The following is a 26,092-nucleotide window of genomic DNA, read 5'->3' as shown; positions in this document are numbered from 1 at the left end:
ATAATATTGAATGTTCTGGCTGTTTAAAACCTGAACAACCTTGCCTATTCCAAAAACTAGAGGAGCTCTAAAATCCATGTGCCTTAAGAGTCTGGAAATGTTTTTTTAACATTGCACCAAGAGCTGAAGTACTTTTAAGGACTTAGCCTCATCAAGATAGGATGATGGGCTGTTGTCTAATTTGAAAAAACAGGTAGGTACTGAAAATTTTGACCACTCTTTCAGTTAGAAGACCACTATTCCTTCCCTCTATTAATTTTTAATTTTTGGTATCCAGATAAATCACATCAGGTTCTGTCTAGGCTCTGCTGCTAGCTTTGTACCTCTGTTACAGAGAAGAGCATAGACTAAAGACTCAGTGTAGACTAATGTATTGAGGTTATGTAAACTTAAACTACCGCGATAATTAAATGCTATCAGGAGAAAATATAGGAGGACAGTTGTTTAGTATCCATAAGGCTTAAATGTGTTACCCTTGGCAAAGTAAAAGAAAAGAATTGTTCATTTTAGAGATGTAGCTGTAAAACTTAGCACAAGAAAAGTGCTTTCTAAAGGGATTTGCCTTTTCTCTTTTTCTTGTCAGTGTCATACAATACCAGTCCTTCCTCAGCTGACACATTAGCTGTTTCCTCTCCTCTTCCATTTCTTTTGGAAAGAAAAAGGTTGGGCTGTTTTTCAACAATAGTAGGAAGATAAATTTTATAAGCAAATGACCCCCAAGAGAGTACTGATCGTGCTATATATATCTATTTTAGATGTCTCAGAAATCACAGAAATTTGGCAATTAAAAACCTGTTGTTTGAATATTCACAAAAGGCAGAGTTCTCCTGTGTAATTAGATACTTCTACTGTTATGTCTGTAATTCTCTATATGCATTTTTCGTGACTGGCATTTTCCTTGCCGTGTAGGAGGTACAAGGGAGCCAGCACAGAGCCACTAAGCACCCACATTTCTAGGGCTAATGGCTGGTTAGCAGAAAGTCTGCTGAGCAATGATACTCAGAATTCAAACTGGTTGAAGTGCCAAGTGCCAGAGGTGTTGGGCAAGAGTTCCAGTTTCAGACCCTTACAATACGCGTTGGAACCCGTATCCATCTCCTCGGCAGCAGCAGGTAGATGCTGCTATGAGAGCTTACACAGCAAAGGGCAAACCTGATAGCTGGCCAGAGCCATGAATGGAGGAGTGGCAACTACACTGACTGCGTTTGAAGAGCAGTCAGAAATACAAGATTAGTTCTACAACAAGGAGAAGGAAGACTGGGTGATTGTGTAACAAGCAGTCTTATTTACTGTAGTGAAGTTTGGGGACTAAAGGTGACGACGATCTGTAAGTGGCGAGGCATTTTTGGTTTGCTACCTAATTTGATATCATATCAGATAATCAGATACTGAGGTTTTGTCTTTATTTCTACTGTGATCTTTAATGCGCTATTGAAATTTTTGTAGGCACGCTATCTTTTCAACTGTGAAAGAATATTCCACGCTTCTGGTTATTTGTCATTCTTTGTCACTATGAATCATAAAAATCAAGTAGTCTCACACCTACATCAGCATTTATAATGCAAAGAATCTAGTGAAAAAAAATGCAACAGTATTTTAAACTGCAGTCTCTCTGAAGTTACTTTACTTGACTCTATATCAGCAGTTCAATTTTTCTGAGTACTAGTGATTGAAACTAGTATTGTCCATAGAGCTAGTATTTACTTTAAAATAATTAAATATGAAAAATGAATTATTTGTATTTCAGTAGGACTAGATTCAAGAAAAATGCATTTGTTTTTAGCACATTCACAGAAAGTAATCCTTTGAAATTCCTATACAATACAAAGAAAAACAAGCAAATTTTCCATGTATCTGTTTCCACACAGTTGGATGTCATTGCTTCTCCTATAAATAAACCAAAATAACAGGAGTAGCTGCTTATGAGTGTCTAAAGGTATTAACACTTTAAAGTGTGCAAGCTCATGTTATGTCACACCACTAATCTTTTAAAATGTCGTCTCCTCTGGCTTTTATACAATGTGTTTATAAAATGTTATGATAAAGAATAAACATATCAGCAATTTAATTCCTTGACTCTTAAAGGCTTTGGAGCGAGTTGCAGTTGGCCAAATGGTAAGTAATATTGTTTATTTTAGCCATTCTAAGATAAAATGTGTTTTCCCCCCTTGAATGTTCATAATCCGTGGCCTTTTATTGAACTTCTGCATATCTGGAATCTGAAATACTGGCGTACACTGTGTCAAATCCTGATAGATACCATGTGTCATCATGAAATTGCATTTTTATTGCTGTGGTTGTACTTAGTGAATCTGTTTTCTTTTGACAATTAAGAGTCTGAGAAAAAAAAAGCACAGCTTAAAATTTAAGGCATTAAACTACCCTTCCTAACATCCTTTGCTATCTTTCAGCTAATACATAAATTCAGTGCAGATGTCTTTCTGATATCCCTGGTTTGGATCACTCTATCCCAATGTTTTATCAACTAATGTAAAAATAGGCATTGTTATGACAAAAGCTTGAACCTGTTAGAAACATTATCATTCTCATTTTTAATCCCTGTATATTTTTTCCCTGTGAATATTTTGAATTATTGTTGTGCAAGTTATCCTTAAGGCATGGTGGGCACCAACTGTGCAGGTATTTAAAAGGGAAAGCTGAAAGACTTCTTTCCATATTCAGTAAGCCCACTGACCCCAGTAGTCTTTTTCTCTGAATTTTTAATTGTCAATCATGAACTATTTTTATGCAAACAGATTTTCCATAGACAAATATGTGAAATTTTCAGTATTTTTTTTTTACATTAGTACTTTCTGCATGGTTCATACTACAGTCTAAGCACAGATGATTCAGCTAGGGAATTGCTCCTTTTGTCTTTTAAACAACTTAGATAATTGTTATTTATTTTGCATATTAGAATTCGGATCGTGAACAGTGTGTTTTATGGTTATGTTAGAATCTAACTCAAAACCAGAATTTTAACTGGATGCAGGAACATTAATAAATTGTCCTCTTAAATCTGGTATGACTGATCATAAAGTATACAACTCAATAAATAGTGAAGGAAGCCAATACTGGTTTTGTTACTCTGATCTTAATTTCAGTGCCAATTTTAAATCCTTGCTGTTCTAAAATTTTTTGCAGCTGCCTACGGAATCACTGTTTTATCGAGCTGTTCTTCAGGTTATTATAGAAGAAATTTATGGTGTCACCAAAAGGTAGGAAGCTCTGAATTCACAGAATACCAACCAAAGGTTGATCTGATTCTCTTCCACTTCTGTGTTGTAGAGAAAGTAGGTTTTGGAAGGCAGAAGGATGTAGGAATCAGTCTCATCTGGTTGTATATACACATCAGTATTAAAATGCAAGATAGATTTGCTCATCCTAAATCCACATCACAAAAGTATTGCCCTTGCTTTACCTGTAGCTGAAATAGGCCCTCTTTGGTACTGGGTACATGGGTAAAGCACATCTTCACCTGAGGATACTCAGCAAATGCACTAAAACATTAACGCAGTCCTGGGCTGCCCTGTCATGCAGAGGTCCTTTGAGCTTTGATACTGCAGAAGGAAAAATACATTTTCATTTGTCCTGAGAAAAACTGCTGACAGCTCAATGGCCATCATGGCTGTAAAGAGCTACTCACTGCCTGTGCCTACACTGGCAAGCGCTGCTTTCTTGTAGGAATGGGATTTGGAGAGCTGCTGCTGAGGACCTGACACCTGCATTATACTCCTTTGTGGTTGCAGATTTTATAATAAGATTATATCTTGTTCTGTGGGATGTATGCCTGTTAGCACTTGGAGCACATCCAGAAGCACACCTTCCAGTTTAATTTAGTTTGAAAATTACCCATTTTTTTGAGGTCTGATAATATTCCACAGTGTGAACCAAGGCATGAGAGGTGGGGAAAACCAGAAAATTCACTTCAGAAGTATACTCCTGATCTAAAATAAGTGTTAATGCAGATACCCTCAAAACTTTTGCTAGATGTAGTGTCAGCTTACCCATCAGAAGGTCAAATTCCTGAAAGAAGAAAGGCTTCTTTATTTTAAAATTGCATAAAATATCACACAAAAAGTCATGGCTGCTAAATTGTAAAGAGAAGAAAAAGTCTGAGGTAGACTTTTCATTTTTTGAAGGAAGTATAATTTGGAGGAAGTAATTAAGATGATGCTTTTGAAATTAATTCAATGGCTGCCTTGGGAAGACCTCTCTCACACCCATTGGTTTTTTTTTTCTGAGCGTGGTGTTAAATGCCCATCTTCCTAGAAATGATGTAACAGCATAATCATTAACTGATTTTCAGACTGCATCAGCCTAAATGTTTAGGTGCATCTTAATATTAAGTATGACAACAGAAATTATTTTCAGTGAGTGAGGGACCTTGACAGCTAAGCAGAATTAGAATTGCCACTTGAGTGAAATCTTTCTGTTGACCTCAGATGTTAGTTCTAGATTTTAGGTAAGGAGATAGGTTTTTACTAAGAATAAAGAGGGGGAGAAGTTTTAAACTAAGATAACTTCTGTCCAGATTTTTACTGAGAGGGTGGGTGGAAAGTGTATTTCTTGTTAAGTAATTCAGTAGCTGAAAATTCTGTACCTGAAAATTTAACTCCTACACTGCACATCTGGAAGAGGAATAACATTAGACTCAGTTAAGAAAGTGAATTCAGACTAAAAAAATCTTTGTGTGTTGTTTCTCCAAGATATTTTAAACACAGAGAAGAGAACAAATACGAGTGGTCTTCTAGGATTCATTCTTCCTATATGTTTATTTAAGTTTTTGTGCACTATTTTAACGTATTTTTTGAAACAACCCACATTTTTGGCTGGCTTGAAATGCAAGCTGTTGAGTTGTGAACAGACAGAATTATGGCATCATTTAGTGAAATAAAAATTGCAAGGATAAGAACACAAGGTAGCAAGCAAAAGTGGCATTTGCTTAGTCCAGTGTTTGTGTTAAATAAATTACAGCCGCATTATAGTAGATTATGGAAGTATTACAGAAGTATAGAAGGAAGTCTCTGTCAATGGGAATAAGAATTTTGTCATTCATATAGGGAAATAAAAGTAGTGAAGAAATTAAAAAGAACCTTCAGCTATATCTCAAATTTTTAGGTAAAATAATAACCTTGTTATAACCATAATACAGTTGCTGTGTCTAGCAAGTATTAGCTAGATTGTTTTAAGTGGAAGGGGGAAAAAGGGAAGTTGTTATTACTAACTTGGCAGTAGTAGCCATCCAACTGATTTATTTCTCCTGTTCAAAATATCTGAATTTCTGTTGTTGGATGTATAAAAGCCTACACCTCGGTACTGTATTTGCAGTGATCGACATGTTGGAAAAACCTTCTCCAAATCATCCTCCTTCATAGATTATGTCAGAAGGTCTCTGAAAAAGCTGGAACTGGATGATTCAAAGGTGAGTCACTAATTAGAGACTATATGAAATTGTTATATCCATATTAGTTCTTAAAGTCAGCACCACAATGCAATGTTTAAGCCATTGAGTTGATTTATGTTGTATATTGCTGTATGAATAATATATTTGAAGACCTAATGCCTTTAAATTAGTAAATGTTAAGGAAATATATTAAGATTTTAAATAACTTGGAGAAAAATAAAGTAAATATAAAGTAGAGATTTAAAATATTTTTGAGATTTTATTTATGTTCTTGAGTATCTTGTCTTAGTCCTACAACTGCTCAATTGGTCAACAGATGGCAACATAGCATTAGGCATGACTGTGTGAAGATCACAACCATGTTGTGAGAACAAGTTGTGCAAAAGAGACACTAGGGAGTACTAGACAGATTGCTAACAAATTAAGTACAATCAAAGGAAAAGCGGGAGTGGCAAGCATGTAAAATATTTAAGGTAAATGTTGTTGTAGTCTCTGGTAAAGTAATGTTTAAAACCTGTAGTCAAAATGTCAAATCACTTAAGATTTGCCAGGCACGTCAAAGCATGAACTAGGAGAAACAGGGAAAACCAAATAAGCAAGTAAATTCAAATGAAATTGGAATCATCCTGACAGCATTAAGAAAAGGACTTATGCCTGAAGTTTGCTGTATATTAAAAGGATTATATTTAATTCTGTAGTTAGCAAATCACATCTAACAAATGTAGTTACCCGTTTGCTTTTCTGTATGAATAGGCATTATTCATGCATTCACTTCAGCTAGAAGTAAAATTATGTCTTTCTTTGTGTGTGTACAGTCACCTAAAAGCAATAGTGCATTGTTTGTGCAATAATTAGTTCACAAGATCATTGGTTAAATCTGCTGGTGCAGATTTGTCACTGTTTTCTTTAAAATCAGTGAGCATAGAAAGTTTGTGTCAAGAGGTCTGATTTTAGGTGTGTTGCCTTTTGCTAAAAAGGGTCTGGACAAATGCAAGTTGCCCTGAGACAAAGATGTCTGTCAACACTGCTTCAAGCTGCATGTTTATGTGGTTGCTAAAGACCTGAATCAAGTAAATGCTCACTATTGCTCATGTTCCTCCTCATTTTATGTGCAGCTGGCTGCATACTGAAGACTGGATTTTATGCTGAAGTAAACAGTATTATTTTTTTATTTCCCAGCTATATTGAAATCTGCAGCAGCACAAAACCAGTTCTATTTTGATACTACTGGGAGGAAAGTTGTTACTGCTCGCTAAACAGCAGTTCTGAGCCTGCAGTTTTCATGGTGGAGTCAGCACTACATCTACACAATATTGGAGAATGTGTTAAATTCCTCTCTTCAGAAAAAAAAAAAATACTTACATAGCTAGAACTGTGATGCAACCTAAACATTTGCTCTGAAAGACAACAAAAATCAAAGAGAAATTCATGCTGGGTTTGTTTTTCAGCTTTATTTAGAAATGAACAAAAGAGCAGCTGTACTGCATAGACCAAAAGTCTACTTTGTCTCTGGCAGTGGACAAAAACTGATGCCTTGGGAAGAATATAAGGTGGGAGTAAGCATATATGAAGCATACTTCCAGAATAATCCAAAATGTCCTTGTCATTCACAAAAAAAAAAGGGAGGCAATCATTGTCTTAATACATAAATCTATTTAGGTTATATTAAAAAAGCAGCTAAAACTTAGTGGTACTGTGTAATGCAACCAGAGAACTATGAGAAAAAATCGTTTCCATATGGGTCTCTGTTTTACACATGCAAAGATATTTTCTAAAAAACAGAAGTCAAGAAACTGCAAGTCTCCAGTCTTTTACTAGGCTTATCAGAATATTAAAAATAATTTCATCTCTGTATGATAATAAAAGTACTGGAAGGGAAAATAGAGGGGTAAAGGCACTGTTTCCCTGCCAGGGTTTGGTAGTTTGTCATGTATGGTAAAATCTTGGATGCTTTTGATCACTGTAGCTGAATCTGTACTGTGGGATGTAAACATTCTTTCAAACTTAATGGTTCATGATAAGGATCACAGCTGCTTCCTTTATACACACCATTACCTCTGTTTCTGATCAAAAGGTAGCCCCTGGTGCAATCCAGTCATTTTCCAGTCTGGACAACTGTGGAGGCAGGATAAAGAGTGCAAGTATATAAAACACCTAACCTGCCCTGATACTCATTTTTTTAAGTGTGTGCCTTTTGCTAAATACTACACTGATGAAAACTCATCAGGTATAATTATCCAAATACTAAGGAATTTTGGGTACAGGTTTTAAGTAAAGATTATTTCCTTAATCCTGCCAATAGCTCGTGTGAAGAAACCCCTCTGCTTCTTTCCTTTGTGGAATAGATGTGAAGTCCTTTGCTTATGTGAAGCAAGAACCAGACTCTTTATAAAAACAGTCTTAATCAGAAATGAGTTAGAGTGAGACAACATAGTAAAATAGCTTTTCTACCAAAAAAAAAAAAAGAAAAAAGCACATTTATCAATAACCATTCCTTGTTAACGGTTACTGTTCAAGGACTAAAGTTTCCAATGAAGTGAGCCAAAATAATTTCCTCTATTCATGGTGTTTCCTTTCAGTGTTGAAGAGCCTGTCAATTAAACATCATTAAACAGATGCAAATGAAATATTTTTTTCTGCCTTTTGGTACAGGACCATTCCCTTCACACATCTCTTTACCTCAGTAGTAAAAATGAGATATAAGCCATGACTACTGAATTTCTGACAAAACATCCTCATTTTGTGAGGGCAGAGAGAAGTCTTTTAGTGTGAGCATGTTGCTTCACAAGTGTGGCTATATTGCTTATAGCTTCAGAGTTAATGGAATTTCTTTGTGGGCCATGGACTTTAATGATTGTCTAGTTCCAACCCCCCTGCTGGGGGGCAGGGACACCTTTCCCTAGACCAGGTTGCTGAAAGCCCCCTCCAGCCTGGCTTTGAACGCTGCCAGGTATGGGGCATCCACAGCTTCTCTGGGCAACTTGTTCCAGTGTCTCACCACCCCTATAGTGAAGACTTTCTTCCTTACGTAATCTAAACCTATCCTCATTCATTTTAAAGGCATTCCCCCTTGTCCTATCACTACATGCCCTTGTAAAAAGTCCCTCTCCAGCTCTCTTATAGGTCCCCTTTAGCTAATGGAAGGTGCTTTAAGGCCTCCTCAGAGCCTTCACTTCTCCAGGCTGTGCAGCCCCAATGCTCTTAGCCTGTTGGCCAAAACTCTTTGAGTGCAGCCATTCTGCTGATTCCTTATCCACTGAGTGGTCTCCAGTTTAGAGAGGAGGATGTCAGGTGGGATAATGTGAAATGTTCTGCACAAGTCCAGGTAATGATGTCAGTTGCTCTTTCCTTATCTACCAATGCTGTAGCTCCCTCATAGAAGGCCACCGGATTTGAAGGCACAGTTTGCCATTAATGAAGCCATGTTACCTCTTTATTTTCTATGTGCCTTAGCACAGTTTCCAGGAGGACCTGATCCATGATCTTGTCAGGCATCAAAGTGAGACTGACTGACCTGTAGATCCCCAGTCTTTCACTTTTTCCCTTTTTAAAAGTGAGTTATGGGTTATGTTCCCCTTTTTCCGTGGGAACTTCACTAGGCTGACATGACTTCTCAAATACACTGGATTGTGGCTTAGCAGCTTCATCTGCCAGTTCCCTCAGGACCTACAGACACGTCTCATCAGGTCCTATGGACTTGTGTGTCTTCAAGCTCCTAAGATGTTTTTGAGCCTGATCTTCTTGTACAGTGAGCAGTTCTTCATTTAATCAGTCCCTGCCTTTGTCTTCTGCAGCTCAGGTGGTGGGGCTGAAACACTTGCTGGTAAAGATTCAATCAAAGAAGTTGTTGAGTATCTCAACATTCTCTGTAAGCTGTGTAAGCAGTCATCTGTTCTGGAGAGGGCACCCATGCAGCCAGTGTACCTACAGAAGCTTTTCTTGTTGCTCTTGATGTCAGTCAAGTTTAGTTCTGTCAGAGCTTTATCTTTCCTAACCTGATCCCTGGATACTTGGACAATATCTCTGTATTCCTCCCTGGCTACCTGTCCTTGCTTTCACTCTTGGTAGTCTTCCTTCTTCTTGTTTGATTTGGCCAGGAGATCATTGTTCATCCATGCCGATCTCATGGTATTTTTTCCTGACTTCCTCTTTAAGCTTGGAGAAGGTAACCCTTGAGTATTAACCAGCCTGCATGGGCCCCTTTTCCCTCCAGGGCTTTATGCCATAGTACTCTGTCAAACTGATCCCAGGAGTCTGCTCTCCTGAAGTCCAGGGTAATGAGCTTGCTGTGTGCTCTCCTCGCTGCCCCAAGGACCTTGAATTCCACCATTTAATGGTCACTGCAGCCCAGGCTGCCCGTGGGCTTCGCATTCCCCATGAGGCCTTCCTTGGTGGTGAGAATAAAATCCAGCATTGGCTCCTCTATCTCATGGAAAGGAAGTTCTCATCAGTGCATTCCAGGAACCTGCTGGGTTGCTTATGCCCTGCTGTGCTGTCCCTCCAACAGATACTGGTGTGGCTGAAGGGCCCCATGAGGAACCAGGGCTTGTGAATGTGCAGCTGCTCCTTTCTGCTTGCACAGGGCTGCAGTAACTGGTCTGGATACATACCAAAGCAGTATTTATTCCTGATAGACTCTGTGTTGTACAGATAGAGCATTAAGGGTCACATAGTTTTTGGAGAAATTCCTTCTATCAGAAGATTTTTCCCTTTTATTCACCATTTTGCCTAACTTAATATGAGTGGGGGACCCTCTTTTGGGAGAATGGAGCATTCATCCTGTACTCTCTCCTAGGGTAGCTAGCCCTTCTGATACTTGTTAGCCTTTTTGCTTTCAAGCAGCGAGAGCAATTCCTTCCTCTTCAGCTCGGAACATGTTTCATCTGTTTGTAGCTGCTTTAAAAATGCATTTAAAATTAAGCCTCTTTATTAACACCTTTGCTTGCTGCTTAAGGCAATAAGTGCTACAAACAGCAAAAGTCCTCATGTAAGTGTCCATGTATTTCTAGAGCTTTTAGGAAAGAAAACTCAAAAGTCTTTAGGTTTCCTGATGTCCTGTTCTTACTGGGGTAGATTAGCAAAAGACCTTTCATAGGGCCTAGCTTAAGGTGATTAAATGGAGAAAGTGCTTACAAAGCCAAGGCCTGGATGTGTCTGACAGACTTTGGGATCTGTTGACTCGGTGCTTTTGCAAACTCCAGGCTATTTAATTTTGAGTGTTAAAGCTGGTAGACAATACTGAAATCAGAATTTGTGCAAAAATACTTCTTTTTTCTTCACTAATTGCTTATTTTTTGTCAGACAAGTTTGGATTTTTTAGTTTTGATAAGTGGAGATGGATTTCTCTTAGCTTACCATAGACTGTCCTTGACTTGTAAATTCTCCTCAGCAGTGACTAGTGGCATATCATAAAATGCAGTTTGCAAATGAAGGGAGATAACATGAAGCTTACTGTGTGGCTTAATTTTGCTCTTGTTTTATAAAGTCTTGAAAAGCCACTCACTTAAGACTGGGAAACTGTCAGTAGTGGAATTGTGTAATACATTAACACATGAACTAACCTGAATATATGCAACTGTACTGAGAATTAAAAAGAATTTTTGCAGAAATTGGGGAAGAGAGGGACTTCTAGCCTGAGATTTCTTATGACCTTAATGTCTACCCCACAGCCAATGTCAGTGTGTATATCTTGAAATGACAGTGACTATCTGAAACTGGTTGGTCTTTACTAAGAATATTTATAATTTTGATACTTTTTATTGTGTTCAGCCATAGGGTAAACAATGCCAAAGCCAAAACAATGCTCTCCACTTTCTCCTGAATCTTAAACCAGCAATTAACTGAGACTAAGCAGTCAAAAAATGAAGGTACTGCATGGACTTACACACAATGCATTTTACAATTGCTGAAGAGTTGACTCTCTTCACTGTTTTCTTGGACAGAAGGAATTTCAGCTCACAGATTTCCTGTTTCCTTTGTTAGTTAGGGAGGTACTAAATGACAGCTCAGGTAATGCTTGCATAGCACTCTATAAAGTGTAAGCACATAATGCTGTTTTTAAGCATAACTGTTTTTCAAATAGACAAAATACTATCCCAATTATGGTACTGTAGCAATTTACTCTGACAAGGAGTCTTAAGAGATTTGTATCTCAGTTAGGTATAATTATAAATAATATAGATCGCATTCATTTGAAATGCATTTTAAATGAAGTTCTAAATAAACTTAAGTCTCTCGGTAATTCCATTATCTGTTTTACATTATTTTACAGTATATTACATTACAGTATTTTTAACTACCTTAGTTACGGAAAAGTTGTAAAATTTCCCGTAAGGTATGTTCTCCCAAGTGTTTTGAACTGATCTAAGGCACTGCTCTGCTAGAAGGATTGCCTTACAGTTTTCTTGTACTCTCGTTAGTGTTCCTGACAGTGCTGGTACAGGAAGAGAGGAAACATGGAATTCTCTAGTCAGTGCAGGAAGAAGCAGTCCCTTTGAGGCAGCAAGGAGAAACTGCATCTGACAGACTGTGGAATAGCATCCTTAAGCTGTCTCTTCTCTGGAGGGCACGTGAAACATTGGACAGTAAAAGAGACTTTCATTCTCTTTAGTCTAGAGAAGGATACAGCTCTGAAAAAATGCTCTCTGAAGAAATGTGAAGTGTGGTGTCACTAATTGTCCCACACCTTGTGCCTGAGCATTTTCCTTTCAGCCTGTGCTCTTATCAGCATGCCTGTGGGGCTGCAGTCCAAGCTGGGTGTGCTCAGGTGTGTGATATCTCACATGCTCTTAGGGCTCTGTGACAGTCTCACCTTATTCACAACAGATCAGTCAGTCCTGTGGCTCATCTTCAGTGCCACCTCCAGCATACGGTATATATGGTATAAATGGTATAAATGGTATAAATGGTATACCTACATGGTATAGTTACAATTAGGTCACTGGAGACCTTGCTAGGTCCTCTCAGTTGTTTCAGCTATTTGAGTGACCACGTCAATCCACAAAGAAATCAGTTTAAAAGAAAGCTTGCACCACCATCACAATGCAAATAGACGAGGCCCTTTTGTTCACAACCTGATAAAGACCAGGAGACATTGTAGCTGTATCAGGGAAGAAATACTGGCCAAAATGAAAGGAAGGTCACTCAAGTGTCAGTAACATAAGCTGGATTTTTGAGTGCAGAGTCATTATTAAGACAAATGCATGTATTTGAGTTTCTTCATGTTCATAGTATCAACATCATAATGTAAGAAAAAAGTTCAGTGCATATATATGAAGAATTTTTTTGGGGTACACAAATGAGTGACAATGCAGAGAACAGTTGCATGGACAACTTCAATGGCTGAATAGGGCTTGCATTGCATATGGAAGTACAATTCTTCTCCAAAAAGGCAAAGAGTAAACTACTCCTAGTTCACCTTGGAAGGAGAGCTGAAGGTTGTGTTGGGTACTAAAGGCAGGTGGAAAGCCATTGCAGTTTCAGACAAAGCCAGTGTTACCTGAGTTTTGTTTGTCTTCCTATAAACTGTGGCAAACTACCAGTTACCCTTTTCATGCCCTTCTCTACCAATGCTTTTCAAAGGACACTTTCTCTCTTTTCCAGCTGAGCTGTTGCATTGAATTGGTTCACTCACCAAACTTTCGTCTCAGGCACACTGTGGAGTAGCACCGAGTCTATCCATGACAGCAGTACGCGTTCAGTCAGAATTTATAACAGGCAGGGAAGGAGTAGAAAAGCACATACTTGAGTATGGCAGTGTCCAAGAGACATTTTTGACCCACTTTTTATTTGCCAAACATTTCACAGCTTGTTTTCTTTTAATTTGAATGCTTCATCTTGAAAAATGGGGAACATAAAGGAAGCAAAAGCAGAAAGGCTTCAAGATCACATTTTTTCAAATATAGATCTTTGTATTTTAATTCCAAATAGCCTGTAATTTCTAAAGTCCATTATACTAAAACCCTATTAATACTCAGTTGAAATGAAAAGCTTATAGGGCAGAGGTTAAATAAACTCTTTTGTTTATTTCATGACTGATATATTTTAGTTAGTTTGACTGTTTAGAGGGGAAGAGAAAAACAAAAAGAACTCTTAAAATATTTGCACAGCTTCACAGAAAATAAAATAGCAATAAGACCCAAAAAAATTCTTGTTAGTCCACATTAGTACTGCCAGATCAGCTACGCAGCCTTGCCTTTGCAGTTGGGAAAAAGTACTTTCTAAATTAAAAAAATATGACTGAAATACTACAAAAGGTTTTGTAATCTCCTCTTGTTTTAAAGCAGAATTGGAATTACGCATCATTCCTGAAAATAATATTTGCAAGATTTTCTAAAAGCTTCCTGTGATGGAGACTGACAACCTTGCCAGTCCTTAATTAACCTCTAAGAGAAAATGTTTCTTCAAGTTTTTGGCTGAATTTTTTTTCTTTTTTTTTTCTTTTAATTCAAGCCCATTGGTTCTCACCCTATCCACTGCAGACACAGTGAGCAAACTGTTCCCTACTTCTTGGTGATAGCCTTGTAAAAGCTGTTATTATGCCCACTCTCAATTTTGTCTCATTTAGCCTGGTCAGTTCCAGTTTTCTGAGTCTTTCTTCATAGGTCATGTTTTCTAGATCATTGATCTCTTTCAGGGCTTTTTCAGACAGTTCATTTCTTTCTTTGAAATCTGATGCCCAAAAATGGATGCAGTATTCCAGCTAGAGCTTTTCCACTGCCAGAGTTGAAGGATTACTTCCTGTACTTTGCAGGCTGCTCTCCCATACATGTCACAGAATGGTGGTTGCTTTTTTTTGCAGTAGCACAACTGTGACTCTCACTCAGCTTATGATCTGCTCTATCTTCCAAACTGTCATCTGGTGCTCCCCATCCTGAACAGCTGATTATTTCTGCCTGAGCCTAGGCCCTTCTGCTTTTCTGTACAGCGTTTCAAACTTCTTCTCTAAGCAATGCTCCAGTTTCTGAGTTATTTTAAGTTCTGGCAATGCCTGCATGTTGCACATTTGCAGACTTAGCTAATGTGTTTTCTGTTCTATTGTCTGAATTCTTAATGAAAATGCTGCATTCCATGATGGACCTCCAGCCATCAGGTCCTTCCGGTTGCTCAGAGGCTCATTAGGAACCACTCTCTGGTTATGGTCATTCAGACAGTTTTCACTCACTTTGTAGCACTTTAATCTGAAGCTTGTTTCCTAAATTTGCTTATAAAATTATTATGGGAAATGTTATCAAAAGTCTTTTTGAAATCAAAATATATGAGAACCAGTTGTTTTTCTCTGTCATGAATCCTTTTACCCTCCTTACAAGTGAAGTAGACTGACTTGTGATTTATTCTTCATGAATTCATGTTGATTATTACTCATTTGCTTATCTTTCAGTGGTTTTAAATTCTTTATTTGTTCAATTTTTTCAGTGCATTGAATCTGAACTGTCTGCTCTGTAATAGGACATATATCTGCTATCTGTCTGACATACTATGAGAACTTCTCAGTGACAATGAGTAATAGTTCTGAGGTCACTTCAGTCCCTTCCTGGCTGTCCCAGGATAAAGTTTATAATACACACCTGATTTGAAAACTTACGTATTTTTTTAATGTTTCCTGGTTTTTTTTCCTATTTTAGGCAAAGATTTTACTTCTTTGCAACTGGATTAGCCACATGCTCTCAGATGATTCTTCTGATAAAAGTGTGCAAAAATGTATTAAGCACTTCAACTTTCCTAGTGTTTTGTCAGAGAGTTGTAGAATCATTTAGGCTGAAAAAGACTTTTAAGAGCAGCAATTTCAATAGTTAACTTAGCACTGCAAGTCCACCACTAAACCATGTCCCTCAGTGCCACATCTACACAGCTGTCAGAGCTGTTACTTTTCTGCTAAGTTTGGATTTGCTCATTCCATAGCCACAACAGAAAAGCCATACTGCAAAGCTCCCAGTACTGCAGAAGTGCGTCAGGCCCTTTCAGCTCTGCTCTTCCCAGCAGCCTCCATCACCAATAATGCTGCAGACCTACTTCCCACTCCTTTGGCATGTTCCTTACGTGGCCAGCTCAAGTGTCTTGTTCAGTGTCCAGGACTGTGGTCAGCAGAGCAGACACATCGTGACTTTCAGATGTGGTGAGATGTGGTGGTCTGGCTGCCCTATAGAGAACACACTTTGTGTAGAGCAGTCATGGTCACAGCTGCAGCACCTGCTGTGCTGCACTGGCCAGCAAGGGCTGAAAAGGCTTAGTCAAGTTTCTGAACTGCCTTTGTATCAAATTCAGCCCCAAATCACAGCATTTACAGTCATGGTGGCAGTGCTGGCAATCTCACATTGGGTGATTGGGAAGAGAGGGAACATGCAGTAGTTCAAATAGAAAAAGTTTTACTTTAAAGATGGGTAATTTTAGGCACAGGGAAACAAAGCATTATTTCCAGAATCCAATAGTAGGTTTTGGAATGTGAAATACCGTCCATTTTGCTCTCACACCAGAGTTTAATTCTCAGCTATTTAAATAAATTTCTTGGGTGTGGGAGTGAGGACCGGATAAGATACATGGAAAGGAAATGAGAATGTTATCTCCACTTTACTGTGTAATTCTCATTTAAGAATGGCTGGAGCTTTCTGAATAATGGATATATCTCAGTATTTCATGTCAGTGGAAAATGCTGTCTGCAAAACAGTTCTTGTAAATTAGAACTGAGAAACTGCTATTGGAAAATTATTATAAATATTAGCAAAGTGCTAATTTCAAAAACAAAACATGGATTTCATTTTGTAGTGTGATTCTCAATTCTGAAGTTCTCTTGAAAAAGTAACTGGAATAACTCTGATATCCTTTTTTTTAATCCCTTGCAGCTCCCAGACAGCTGTATCATGGATTACTATGAAAAGTACAAGCACAGAATGAATGAGCTTGAAGCATTTAATATGGTAAAAGTTATAGGATTAATACTATTACCTTGTATATATGTGCTAGTCTAGAACAAAGCCCTGTTAAGTTTTATGTGGAGGTGGACTGTCTTACACTGTGGTATGCAATCAAAAAAACAAAGCCATTCCCCCTTCCATACTTTGGAGCATATCCTATTCCAAAACTATATTAGGTGTAAGTAAAGTAATAAAGTGAACACATGGAAGATTCTTTTTCAAGAGGGACTATTGCACTGGAAAATGGAATGTCAGTCTCCTTTTAAACCTAGACTGGTCTCCATGCAGTTATTTCATAAAAAACTCTTTTTATTAAAATTCATTATTTCCCTCTTTAAAATTGGTCTGCTACATTTAATATTATTTTCTTGTTGGACAGTGTCTGAAAACCAACCAAATAACATTGTTCCCTGACTTTATGGCATTCCGTGTATTTTTGATCTTTAATATAACCGGCTTTGAAGATGTCCATCCCATAGGGAAAATTAGCAAGGTGACATTTGTACAACAAAACCCCTAAAAAATGATTGACCTTCGTGGAATTGTTTTGAGGAAATGTAGCCATTTGGAAGTGTATTGCCTGTCTTTCCCAAAAGGATTATAGTATCTAATCTTTCTTTCAGTTGAAGGTTGTTCTGGCTCCTTGCATAGAAGTTTTGATACTTCTGGATCGTCTTTGCTACCTCAAGGAGCAGGTATTTTTGCATTCTCTTATAATACCTAAAGGTTACATCACTGAAATGAAGCTATTTCAGTCAATTTATTACTGTGCAGACAAAAAGTCTCTGTTGCAGAATTATTATTCTCATCATATTTGCAAAAGTATAAGCATTCATTCCATTTAGTATAAACATATGCCCAACAGATGTTTTTGTTTTCAGCAAAGCAGCAACAGTAAAGTTTATGCTCTTTTAATTGTACGGTAATTACTAGTCAATAGACAATAAAAAATAAATTAATCAAATGTGCAACAAATCTCATTTTATACAACATAATGAGATATTTAATAATTAAAAAAAAATTTGGAAATGCTAAACAAACATTGTGCTGTTAATACTCAAACTTCCCATGAATGTGCTTTGGAACATATAATTCAATAAATTTTGAATTAGATCCAAAACGTTTATGATTTTCTTTTACTGTTTCTTAATTAAGATCAATGATGAGAGAGGGTGCACTTTTTCCAAGTGTATGGGTCAGCTGAGGTATATTTGACTAACATACAGCCTGGATAAATATTTTACAAGTATAGATCTGGGATATAATAAGCAAATGCTACTACATTTACTCCATGAAGACTTCCGTTACACTGCTTCTTCTAACACTAATTTTGAGCTTGGCCTGGTTAGCTCGAAAGCAGTGGTAATACTTTTTCTGAACGAGTAAACATCTTTCACACAAATAATAATTTGCTAGGAGGAAGTGGTAGCATCTTCCAGCTTCTGCTCTGGGCCATGGTCAAAATAAAATGTTAAAATAAAGTTCAAACTCAATTCATGTGAATAGCTGTGTTTTTCCACCATAAACCTTTCATTTTAACAGCTCCATTTTATCATAAGTGAAAACTCACTTTATTCTTTGTCACGGTGCACTTGGAACAACTGAGTTGTAGTAAACGTATGCTTTTGTTTTAACTGGTATTTTTACAGAGAGGCAATTTGAAATATTTAAATAATGATGTATTTTCCCAAATGCCAACCAGTTAAAAATTGCATAGAGATCTGTATGATTTCCAAGATGGGAGATCAAACTTGCTGTATGTAATACTGCTTCACCTTTTCTAAATGTAATATATGCATGAATTTAATCTTGTACTGATTGATCTGCAAAATGTGTTTAGGAAGAAAAATAGGAATTATAAAAGCCAAATGCAACGTGATGACCAGATCCAGCTGGCCTGATTCATTCGAAAAGTCAGTTAATTAGCTTCAGTAGTAGAATGTGCAATATAAAATGAGTATGACATGATCCTTAATTTCTTTGCTCTAGTTCAACCAAAAAGCAAAGCTTTATTGGTGAAGGGGGTCGGAAGCTATCATTTATTAGCACCAGAAATAATTTAATGACTTTAAAATACATCCTGTTATGGGTGTCCTTTTTTTCACAGCAAACTTTCCCTGATTTTCTTATAAGTGGTTTTCCTGCTTTGCACTAGGATAATTATTTTTAGTTTCAATTTTTTATTTAGAAATGTGGACCTATTAGCATATCTTAGCTTATAAGTCAAACACATTTTTATGCACTTTAATTATATATCATTTTCAGGAAAACATTGCCTGGTCTGGACTTGTGAAGTTATTTGATCCTGTGAAGTCCCCCAGATGCTATGCAGTTATTGCTCTGAAGAACCAGTCATGTTCTTAAGTGGAAGCAAATTGCAGAGAGATTGGAAATTCTGAACTGATACTGCTGTTTCCTCCCTTTTATTGTTATTTTTAATTGATTCCTCAAGTACAATGTTTGCTTTTCAGATGCAAAAGAAAAAAGTGCAATGCTTTTTTGAATCTTCAGAAATACATATCTCCTTTATAAATATGATTTCTTCCTTATGTCAGTTACTAAACAATGTTGAACATCTGACTTTATTATAAATGTTACAGCCCATACTATATGATTATTATTTAAAATAACATTATGTTTCTTCTTTTTAAGGTATTATGCTTGTGTATCAATATCCTTTTTCTTGATACTTCTAATCTCAAGATAACATTCTCAATTTTTACCAGTGCCTGGTATCAGCAGTCTCAGACTAGGCTCATCTTTCTTCTTTTCTGGATTCACATGGTGCAGAGTATAAACAGAAAAATAACCTGCACTGTAGACAAGAGGCTCACAAACTAAATAGGATCTTTGTACTTCCTCTTCTTAGGTCATCAGGACCAGCTTATTTATAGAGCAGTGTAGAAAAGCCTAAGTAGCGACTACCTGCAAAGGACAGTTTTATATTAACCCCTTCTTCCTTCAGGCATTTTCTTGGCATGCACTTGTTTGCCTGTCACTGTGAAAGAAAAAATGTGTGCTTTAATCCAGTGGGAGATTTCCCAGTGCTTAAGAATCAGCTGCCCTGCTGGGGTTCACTCTGTAATCCTTGGGTTGTACTGGAAAGCCCTTATCTGGCTCAACTCTGTTGGGTGTAAATACTTGGGTACCCAAATGAATTGAAACTTCCTAGGCAGTTTCTTGTTAGCTGTGCTGCATTCATGAGTGAGAAATTTATTTGTTGATGCATTTATCTCAATGGGTTGCCTAATTAAGCTTGCAGATTTTCCATCAATTAAAAAAAAGAGAAAAGTTTCTTTTCTAAGTCCTAGTGCTTTTATTAGAATTTTTCAGCATATGTAAAATATAATTAACTCCTAGTGCCCAGAAAAAAGGACAACAAATAAATTACAGTATTAAAGAAATAGAAAAGGGGGAGAAAGAAGAAAAGAGGAGAACACACATGGAAGATGAGAATAACAAAAAATATTTTTATATTAACTGTAGAATAACAGTAATTTATACTGAGTGAGACTGAGACATGAGTAGGAATGGATCTTACTCTGTTGCAGCTTGCAAAATATAATGAGAGCTTGTGAACATGGCCACTCAAGAAAAGAGACATAAGGTACTTTTCTAACAAGTCACATCTTTCTTGATGTATTCACTTGGAAGAAATATTTTGGTTTTATGTCTGTCAAAGGTCGCTGCTATCTGTTTTAGAACTCCAGTCCTTATTAGCTCCATGGTTCCATTATGAGCTTCTGATATTTGTTTGGTCTGAATATATTCAATCCTTAGAGCTGCTGAACATCTTCAGTGCCCAAGGAAATTAACAGAAGCTGCAGGTGTGGAGCAGTAGAGCTAAGAGAAAAATGAGGCCTTCCATATATGCCACCTTTTTTTATACAGACGGTACTGAGGAAACTAACAAGCTGCTGAATTCTTTTCCCAGGAGAGGAATCAAAAGAAAGAAAATCCTTTCCTAACCTCTAAGCATCTGGAAGGAAAAAACCAATAATACCTGATACAAAAAGGCAATCTAAAGTACATGACATTAAAAAGAAAAAAGGTGAACAAAAATCCTAGGAAAATAGGTTTTATTACATTATGTTCTGCTAAGACATGATGACTAATTGTTAGTGAAGTGTTAGAGTCATCCCTGTCTTATGTGCTGTTGAAAAAATGTACTGGGGGAAGAAATTGCCTCTTTTTTGTTATGAATTGGTTCTTCTGCTTTTTCAGACCAAATTCTAAAAACTAGGCATATATGATGTTTAAACAAAGAAAGCACAATTTCCCACTGAAAATAAGGGCTTAAAAGTACCCAAAAATACTCATTTGAGCAAGCCCCGTCTCATTTAATCTGAACACAGTTGAAATTGCAAAGGGTATACAGACTAGTGTTAATTTTATGTGATATGTGTGTAATGCTAGATAAATTCAAAGTTAAATTTTTATTACTATCTTAGGAGAACATTTGCAACAGTTTAGAAAAGCAAGCACATCTCTAGGATTAGCACAAATGCTTGTCTGGTGTTTTAAAAAGGTTTGAATAAATTTGCATTCCCTCCCCCAGCAACTTCTCAGGCTCTTTCAGTACTTTTCATGCACTTTGTAGTCTCTGCAGGCAAAAACAGAGGCGATGTGCTTCTTAGAATAATAACTATCAAGAGGTTTATAAGATGAGTTTGGATTCAAGCAAAGTCAGTTGCTGTCTGCTCTCAAAGCTGTTTCAAAGCTTTGGATGCCTGAATGCCTATGAGTTATTGTTTACACAATGGAAAAATCCCCGACAGTAATCAAGATGAATAAAACCACTTTTCTTCGTGGTTATTGCCAGAAGTTCTCCCATAAAGTAAACTGTATCCTAAATATGATGAAGTCTTTTGATAGGAAAGAATCTCCATTTTCTTTCAGTGTGACAGACCACTATCTATCTTGTTGTGCTCCCTAAGGAACCTGCTTTCCATCAGGTGTTTGCCTGATTCTGTTTGTGGCACAGCTATGCATTCTCTAACAGATTCAGAGTGTTTTATTTATCTTTCTTAGGGTTGAAACCTTTTCTTCGATGGAGGAATAAGAGTATATGCAGGGTATGTGTGCAACCTTAATATTCAAGAGATCATTGTAGCCCTAAAATCTCCAAGCCTGCTTTTGTGACAAACTTTGATTCTGCAGGTTGAGTGGGGTTCCTCAGGGGCTGGTGTTGGGGCTGGTGCTGTTGAACATCTTTGTTGGAGACATGGGCAGTGGGATTGAGTGCACCCTCAGCAAGTTTGCAGATGACACCAAGCTGTGTGGTGTGGTCAACGTGCTGGAGGGAAGGGATGCCATCCAGAGGGATCTTGACAGGCTTGAGAGATGGGCCCATAAGAACTTCATGAAGTTGAACAAGGCCAAGTGCATGGTCCTGTGCCTGTTTTGGGGCAATCCCAAGCACAAGCACAGGCTGGGCAGGGAATGGATTGAGATGAGTCCTGAGGAGAAGACAAGGGGGGAATGGTCAAGCTGAAGGAGGGTAGGTTTAGATTAGATGTTAGGAAAAGATAGTGAGGCACTGGAACAGGTTGCCAGAGAGGTTGTGGACTTCTCATCCCAGGGAGTGTTGAAGCCCAGGTTGGATAGGGCTCTAAGACCTAGTCTAGTACAGAGTGTCCCTGTCCATGGCAGGAGGGTTGGAACTAGATGATCTTTAAGGTCCTTTCCAACCCACACCATTCTATGATTCTGTGTTTCTAGGTCTGATTTTGTGACTTACCACACCACAAAAAAAATCGGTGCTGTTTTAGTTTCTGGGATTTTAGTTTCAAGGGTTTTTTCTGATTGAATATTAGGTATATTTTATGGTAAATTATCTTCTTCATTGACATTATTCATTACTGTTAAAGTGCTTAATATCTGCTCAGAGTTAACATGCTTTTGCTATGCCTTGATGCAGTTAAAATCTTGAGACTCTATGTCCTGTGATGGCATAAAATCTGCACAGGGGAAGCATGCTAAATGTATTTGGCTTTGTGGCAGCTGTATGTCTTTTTGATGACTGGAGTACTTATTGGCTTATATTTCCTTTTTTCTAAAAACTATCCTAAGTGTGTCATTATATTGTCAGAGATCACTGGTACTAAGGGCAAGTGGTAGAATAGGACCAGCACGAAGAAAATTTTCCCTGCTTCCCTTCCCCTGGAGCAGGCAAAGCGGCATGGTGGCAGCCATGTGTGAACTAGCCAACTTAGTGTGGCACTTCAGACTTCCCTTTCTCGGGGAAGTAACCAAATACCAACCTCTGTTAGCATCTTTAAATCTCTTTATCCCATGTGTCTTATCATTCCCACTCATACCTGTTCTCCTTCTTGTTGATGTATAGTCTAGTACACTGAAAAAAGGGGAATTCATGCTGGGCTGTGGGCCATGAAGGATTTTCAGTATTCATAACTAAATCAGAACTGAGGTATAGTTTTCCAGACACTTAAACACCTGACCCTTAGAACTGTGACTTTAGCTCCCTCAGTTTCTGAAGTCCATTCAAATTTTGGGTTCCAAAATCCTGCCAGATGGGAGCATGGCCTGATTCTCTGGGAATCCAGCTGCAGTTCTCTCACCATCTGAAATAACCAACTCAGATTGGTGGGTTTATATTCTGTATCTCCAGGCAACTGCTGAATAAGTTGGTTTCTTTGAATTTGCTTATCCCTGCTTGTTATCTCTGTCAATGTTGTATTTCAGTGTGCTCTGAGATAAAGAGTAAAATCCTTCTGAGATGGATGCCTCAGAGAAGCTACACCACAGTTCTTCTTGTTGCTTTCTCCCTTAAATTAATTCCTGGTGATCAGAAAGATTAGTAAGCACCAGACATCCTGAGAAGCATAGGCAATTAAAAATTACCGTGCACAAGATCTTCTCTTCACGAGTCTTTCAGTTCAAGAGCTCTGAGGCATTTTCTTCACAGGAATTCCAGAGCACATTATCATTAAACTCAGACATCTAAGGAAACCCACCAAAACAATGAAAATTGGCCTCAAACTGTTAAACCATGCTGTTGTACACCAATCTTCCCAGTATAAACCTACATTCTCTTCAAGGCTGTCTGCAATGTCTGTATCAAACTGGAAAGAAATAGGCACTTGTCTCACATTTACAGTGATGCCGTTCATGAAATCAGCAAGAGAATGACATTCTACTCTCTGCTTTATGCTAAAAGGCAACAGAACCCTCAGAATGGGTATGCCCAACATTCAAAGATTTCCCCTGATACCATTATTGAAATCCTTTTAACAGATTTCTTCAGTCAGTTCAGTCTGTTACTTACTTCAGTCACTACTGACTATCATCAATAGGTCTACAACATCCTGTGATTTATATTCTATAGGTGGACCTTTCTCATAATATACTTGTCCAAACAGTAAATTACTTCAACTAATTGCTGGGAGTGGTAGCTACTCCTAGGTTTATTTATGGATTTTATAGTAAGTTTAAGTTGTTTTATCCAAGTGGAATCCTATTATACACTATAATTTTCTCAGAAATGTGCATTTGAAGTACGTGAGAAAATGGTTTATAGATTACCAATTAAATGTTAAAAGAAATTGAAATGGTACTGTGTGAGTTCTTGGGTAGGAAAGCACAGTGTATGTCAGGTTACATCATGAGGTGCACTGTTGGCCAGAATTGGATAATTCACAAATGCAAAACACATAGACAGGATTACATGGAGAAAATATCTCAGAGATTTGCAGTTACTATAAAATGTATTGTTGTTCTTTATAAACTGTAAGAAGAAATGTAATTATGTTATTTAATTGGAATACAGGAAAGCTGAAACTTTCAGTAAGTAAAGAGGAGAGTCACATTTTAAACTTGCCTTACAATTTAGGAACTAGCTGCAAAAGTGACAATGTCTTTTTAGGGCAACCATCTGAAATACTGTTCACCCCAGGAAATCAAGCTGTTTTCTACACAACATTTATTTTGTACCTGTTCTATAATCCAAGTCTATGCTTGGTTTTGTGGGCTTTTTGTGTAATAGTTGATTATTAAATTATCTCTTTTCAGTTTTTGTAATTACAGTCACAGTGGTTATGTGTAATAAGCAAGGACTTTCGATTTCTTCGTGGAGCTAACACATGCTAACAAGATACAATTGTTTAATATCTTTTTGTTTAAGATTAACAAAGACGGTCCAAAAGCAAAATATTACTTCTAAATTTAGGTACAGTTTATCTGTGGATTAAAAAATTCTGCATGTGAAACCTGTGAAACTCTTTGAGTTTTCATTACAAAATTCTCAGATTTATGTAAGTCTCTTTCTCTTTGCATCTGTACCAGTATAACTTATTCATGTAGATAAAGATGTTGTCAGGGTAGCTGGTATTGGGTTTCAGATGGAATTTATCAGGAAAATCAAGATGCAGTAAATCTACTGAGCCAACAAATCAAATTGTTAGACTGAAGCTGAGATGGCCTTAACACACTGTCAACTCTTTCATGACTCACTGATGAAAAGAGCAAAGCTGTCTGCTTACTGAATAACTCAGTAGTGTCTGGCACTGAAGGAGAAAATTCCAAAGGAGAAAGGAGCAGTGATCACCTCTCCCAATTATACAAACCTTCAGAAACAATAATTAAAATATATAGTTGTAAATCTATGTTGTTTATTACACCTCCTATTATTAGAGTAATGAATAAAGGCTGACAGCAGAAGCAACCACGCTGTTTCTCAACTATAAATCCTAAATATACTTGTTAGTCTTAGAAAGGCTAAAGTCATCAAGAGGACGCACAGATGTTAAAAAGTGCAAAAAGATCTGTACATTGCTTGAATAAATGTGCCATTTGCTAAGCTTTTTATACTCTGAGGCATGGACATCAAAGAACACAACTCACAAAATATTCAACGAGCAGCATATAAAACAAGTTTTATCAATTTTAAGCTCTCCAGTGTTTATTGACAGACTATTATTAGCTAATTAAAAAATGGAAACCCTTCATTTCATAGAAATTTTAGTTTTAATTTGAGAATATGAATACTGGTAGAGAGTCACATAGTAAAAATGCATATCATTAAGATTACCCCTAGACAATCTTGTATTTAAATCATTAAATACATGATTTAAGTAAAAGATGTCTGTCCAACAATGTAGCGAAGACCTGAATTGTCTTTTGAGTCACTGGCTAATTTCTGTTGATTTCCATGGGAGCAGGCTTGGTTACGAAAGCATCTGCTGAAGACAAAGTGTGGATGATCAAATATCTTTTGTACAAGGACAGTTCCAAATTTACATTTCTGAAGGTGAAGAGATCATGTACGCTTCCTTTATCCATACATACTGAAGTTGAACAGTATAGAAATGATTGTGAATGCTGGTTCATCATTGAAATCTTCCTGACATATAGTAAGAGAAGATTTAAATGGCTTTTTGTTCTTTTATTTCAGATAATACGTTTGAATGCATCAAAACCGTCAGGATTTTCTCTTCTCCTCTCACTAGTCCTTAACAATGAGGGCACTGACTACAGTAACAGAGTTAAATGGCACTTTTTGTTCCTAAGAACAACTGAAGTGTCACAGCCTGTACTTTGACTGAATCCAATGGTATAATTCTCATGAACACCATTATAACTGATTTTATGAATAAGGAACATAAGATTTAGCTGTAATTCTTAAAAAAAGAAACACTTGTCACAGTACTTCAACAGAATATTTTCACAGCAAGATTTCACTTTGTATTCACTTTTCGTTTTCACCTGTATTTCCCTTTCTGTCTTTCTTCTGTGCAGAAATTTTATAAAACATTGT

The 26,092-nt window shown here is 37.2% G+C and overlaps 1 protein-coding gene across 1 annotated transcript in view; it reads left to right on the top strand.

The window, feature by feature from the left end:
- Positions 1–24,554, top strand: part of METTL25 (methyltransferase like 25) — a 52,755-nt gene extending 28,201 nt beyond the window's left edge. Inside the window, exons 7-13 of the mRNA XM_017743930.1 lie at positions 2,086–2,115; positions 3,145–3,218; positions 5,332–5,425; positions 6,856–6,957; positions 16,246–16,320; positions 16,941–17,012; positions 18,583–24,554. Of these exons, the coding sequence (XP_017599419.1) occupies positions 2,086–2,115; positions 3,145–3,218; positions 5,332–5,425; positions 6,856–6,957; positions 16,246–16,320; positions 16,941–17,012; positions 18,583–18,681 (546 nt within the window). The 3' untranslated portion in view covers positions 18,682–24,554. The remainder of the gene's footprint in view (positions 1–2,085; positions 2,116–3,144; positions 3,219–5,331; positions 5,426–6,855; positions 6,958–16,245; positions 16,321–16,940; positions 17,013–18,582) is intronic.
- The last annotated feature ends 1,538 nt before the right edge of the window (positions 24,555–26,092 follow it).

The sequence above is a fragment of the Corvus brachyrhynchos genome, unplaced genomic scaffold, assembly GCF_000691975.1.
Source record: "Corvus brachyrhynchos isolate BGI_N302 unplaced genomic scaffold, ASM69197v1 scaffold9, whole genome shotgun sequence".
Lineage (NCBI taxonomy): Eukaryota > Metazoa > Chordata > Aves > Passeriformes > Corvidae > Corvus > Corvus brachyrhynchos.
The sequence above is the reverse complement of the archived record's forward strand: the minus strand, read 5'-3'. Positions and strand labels throughout refer to the sequence as shown.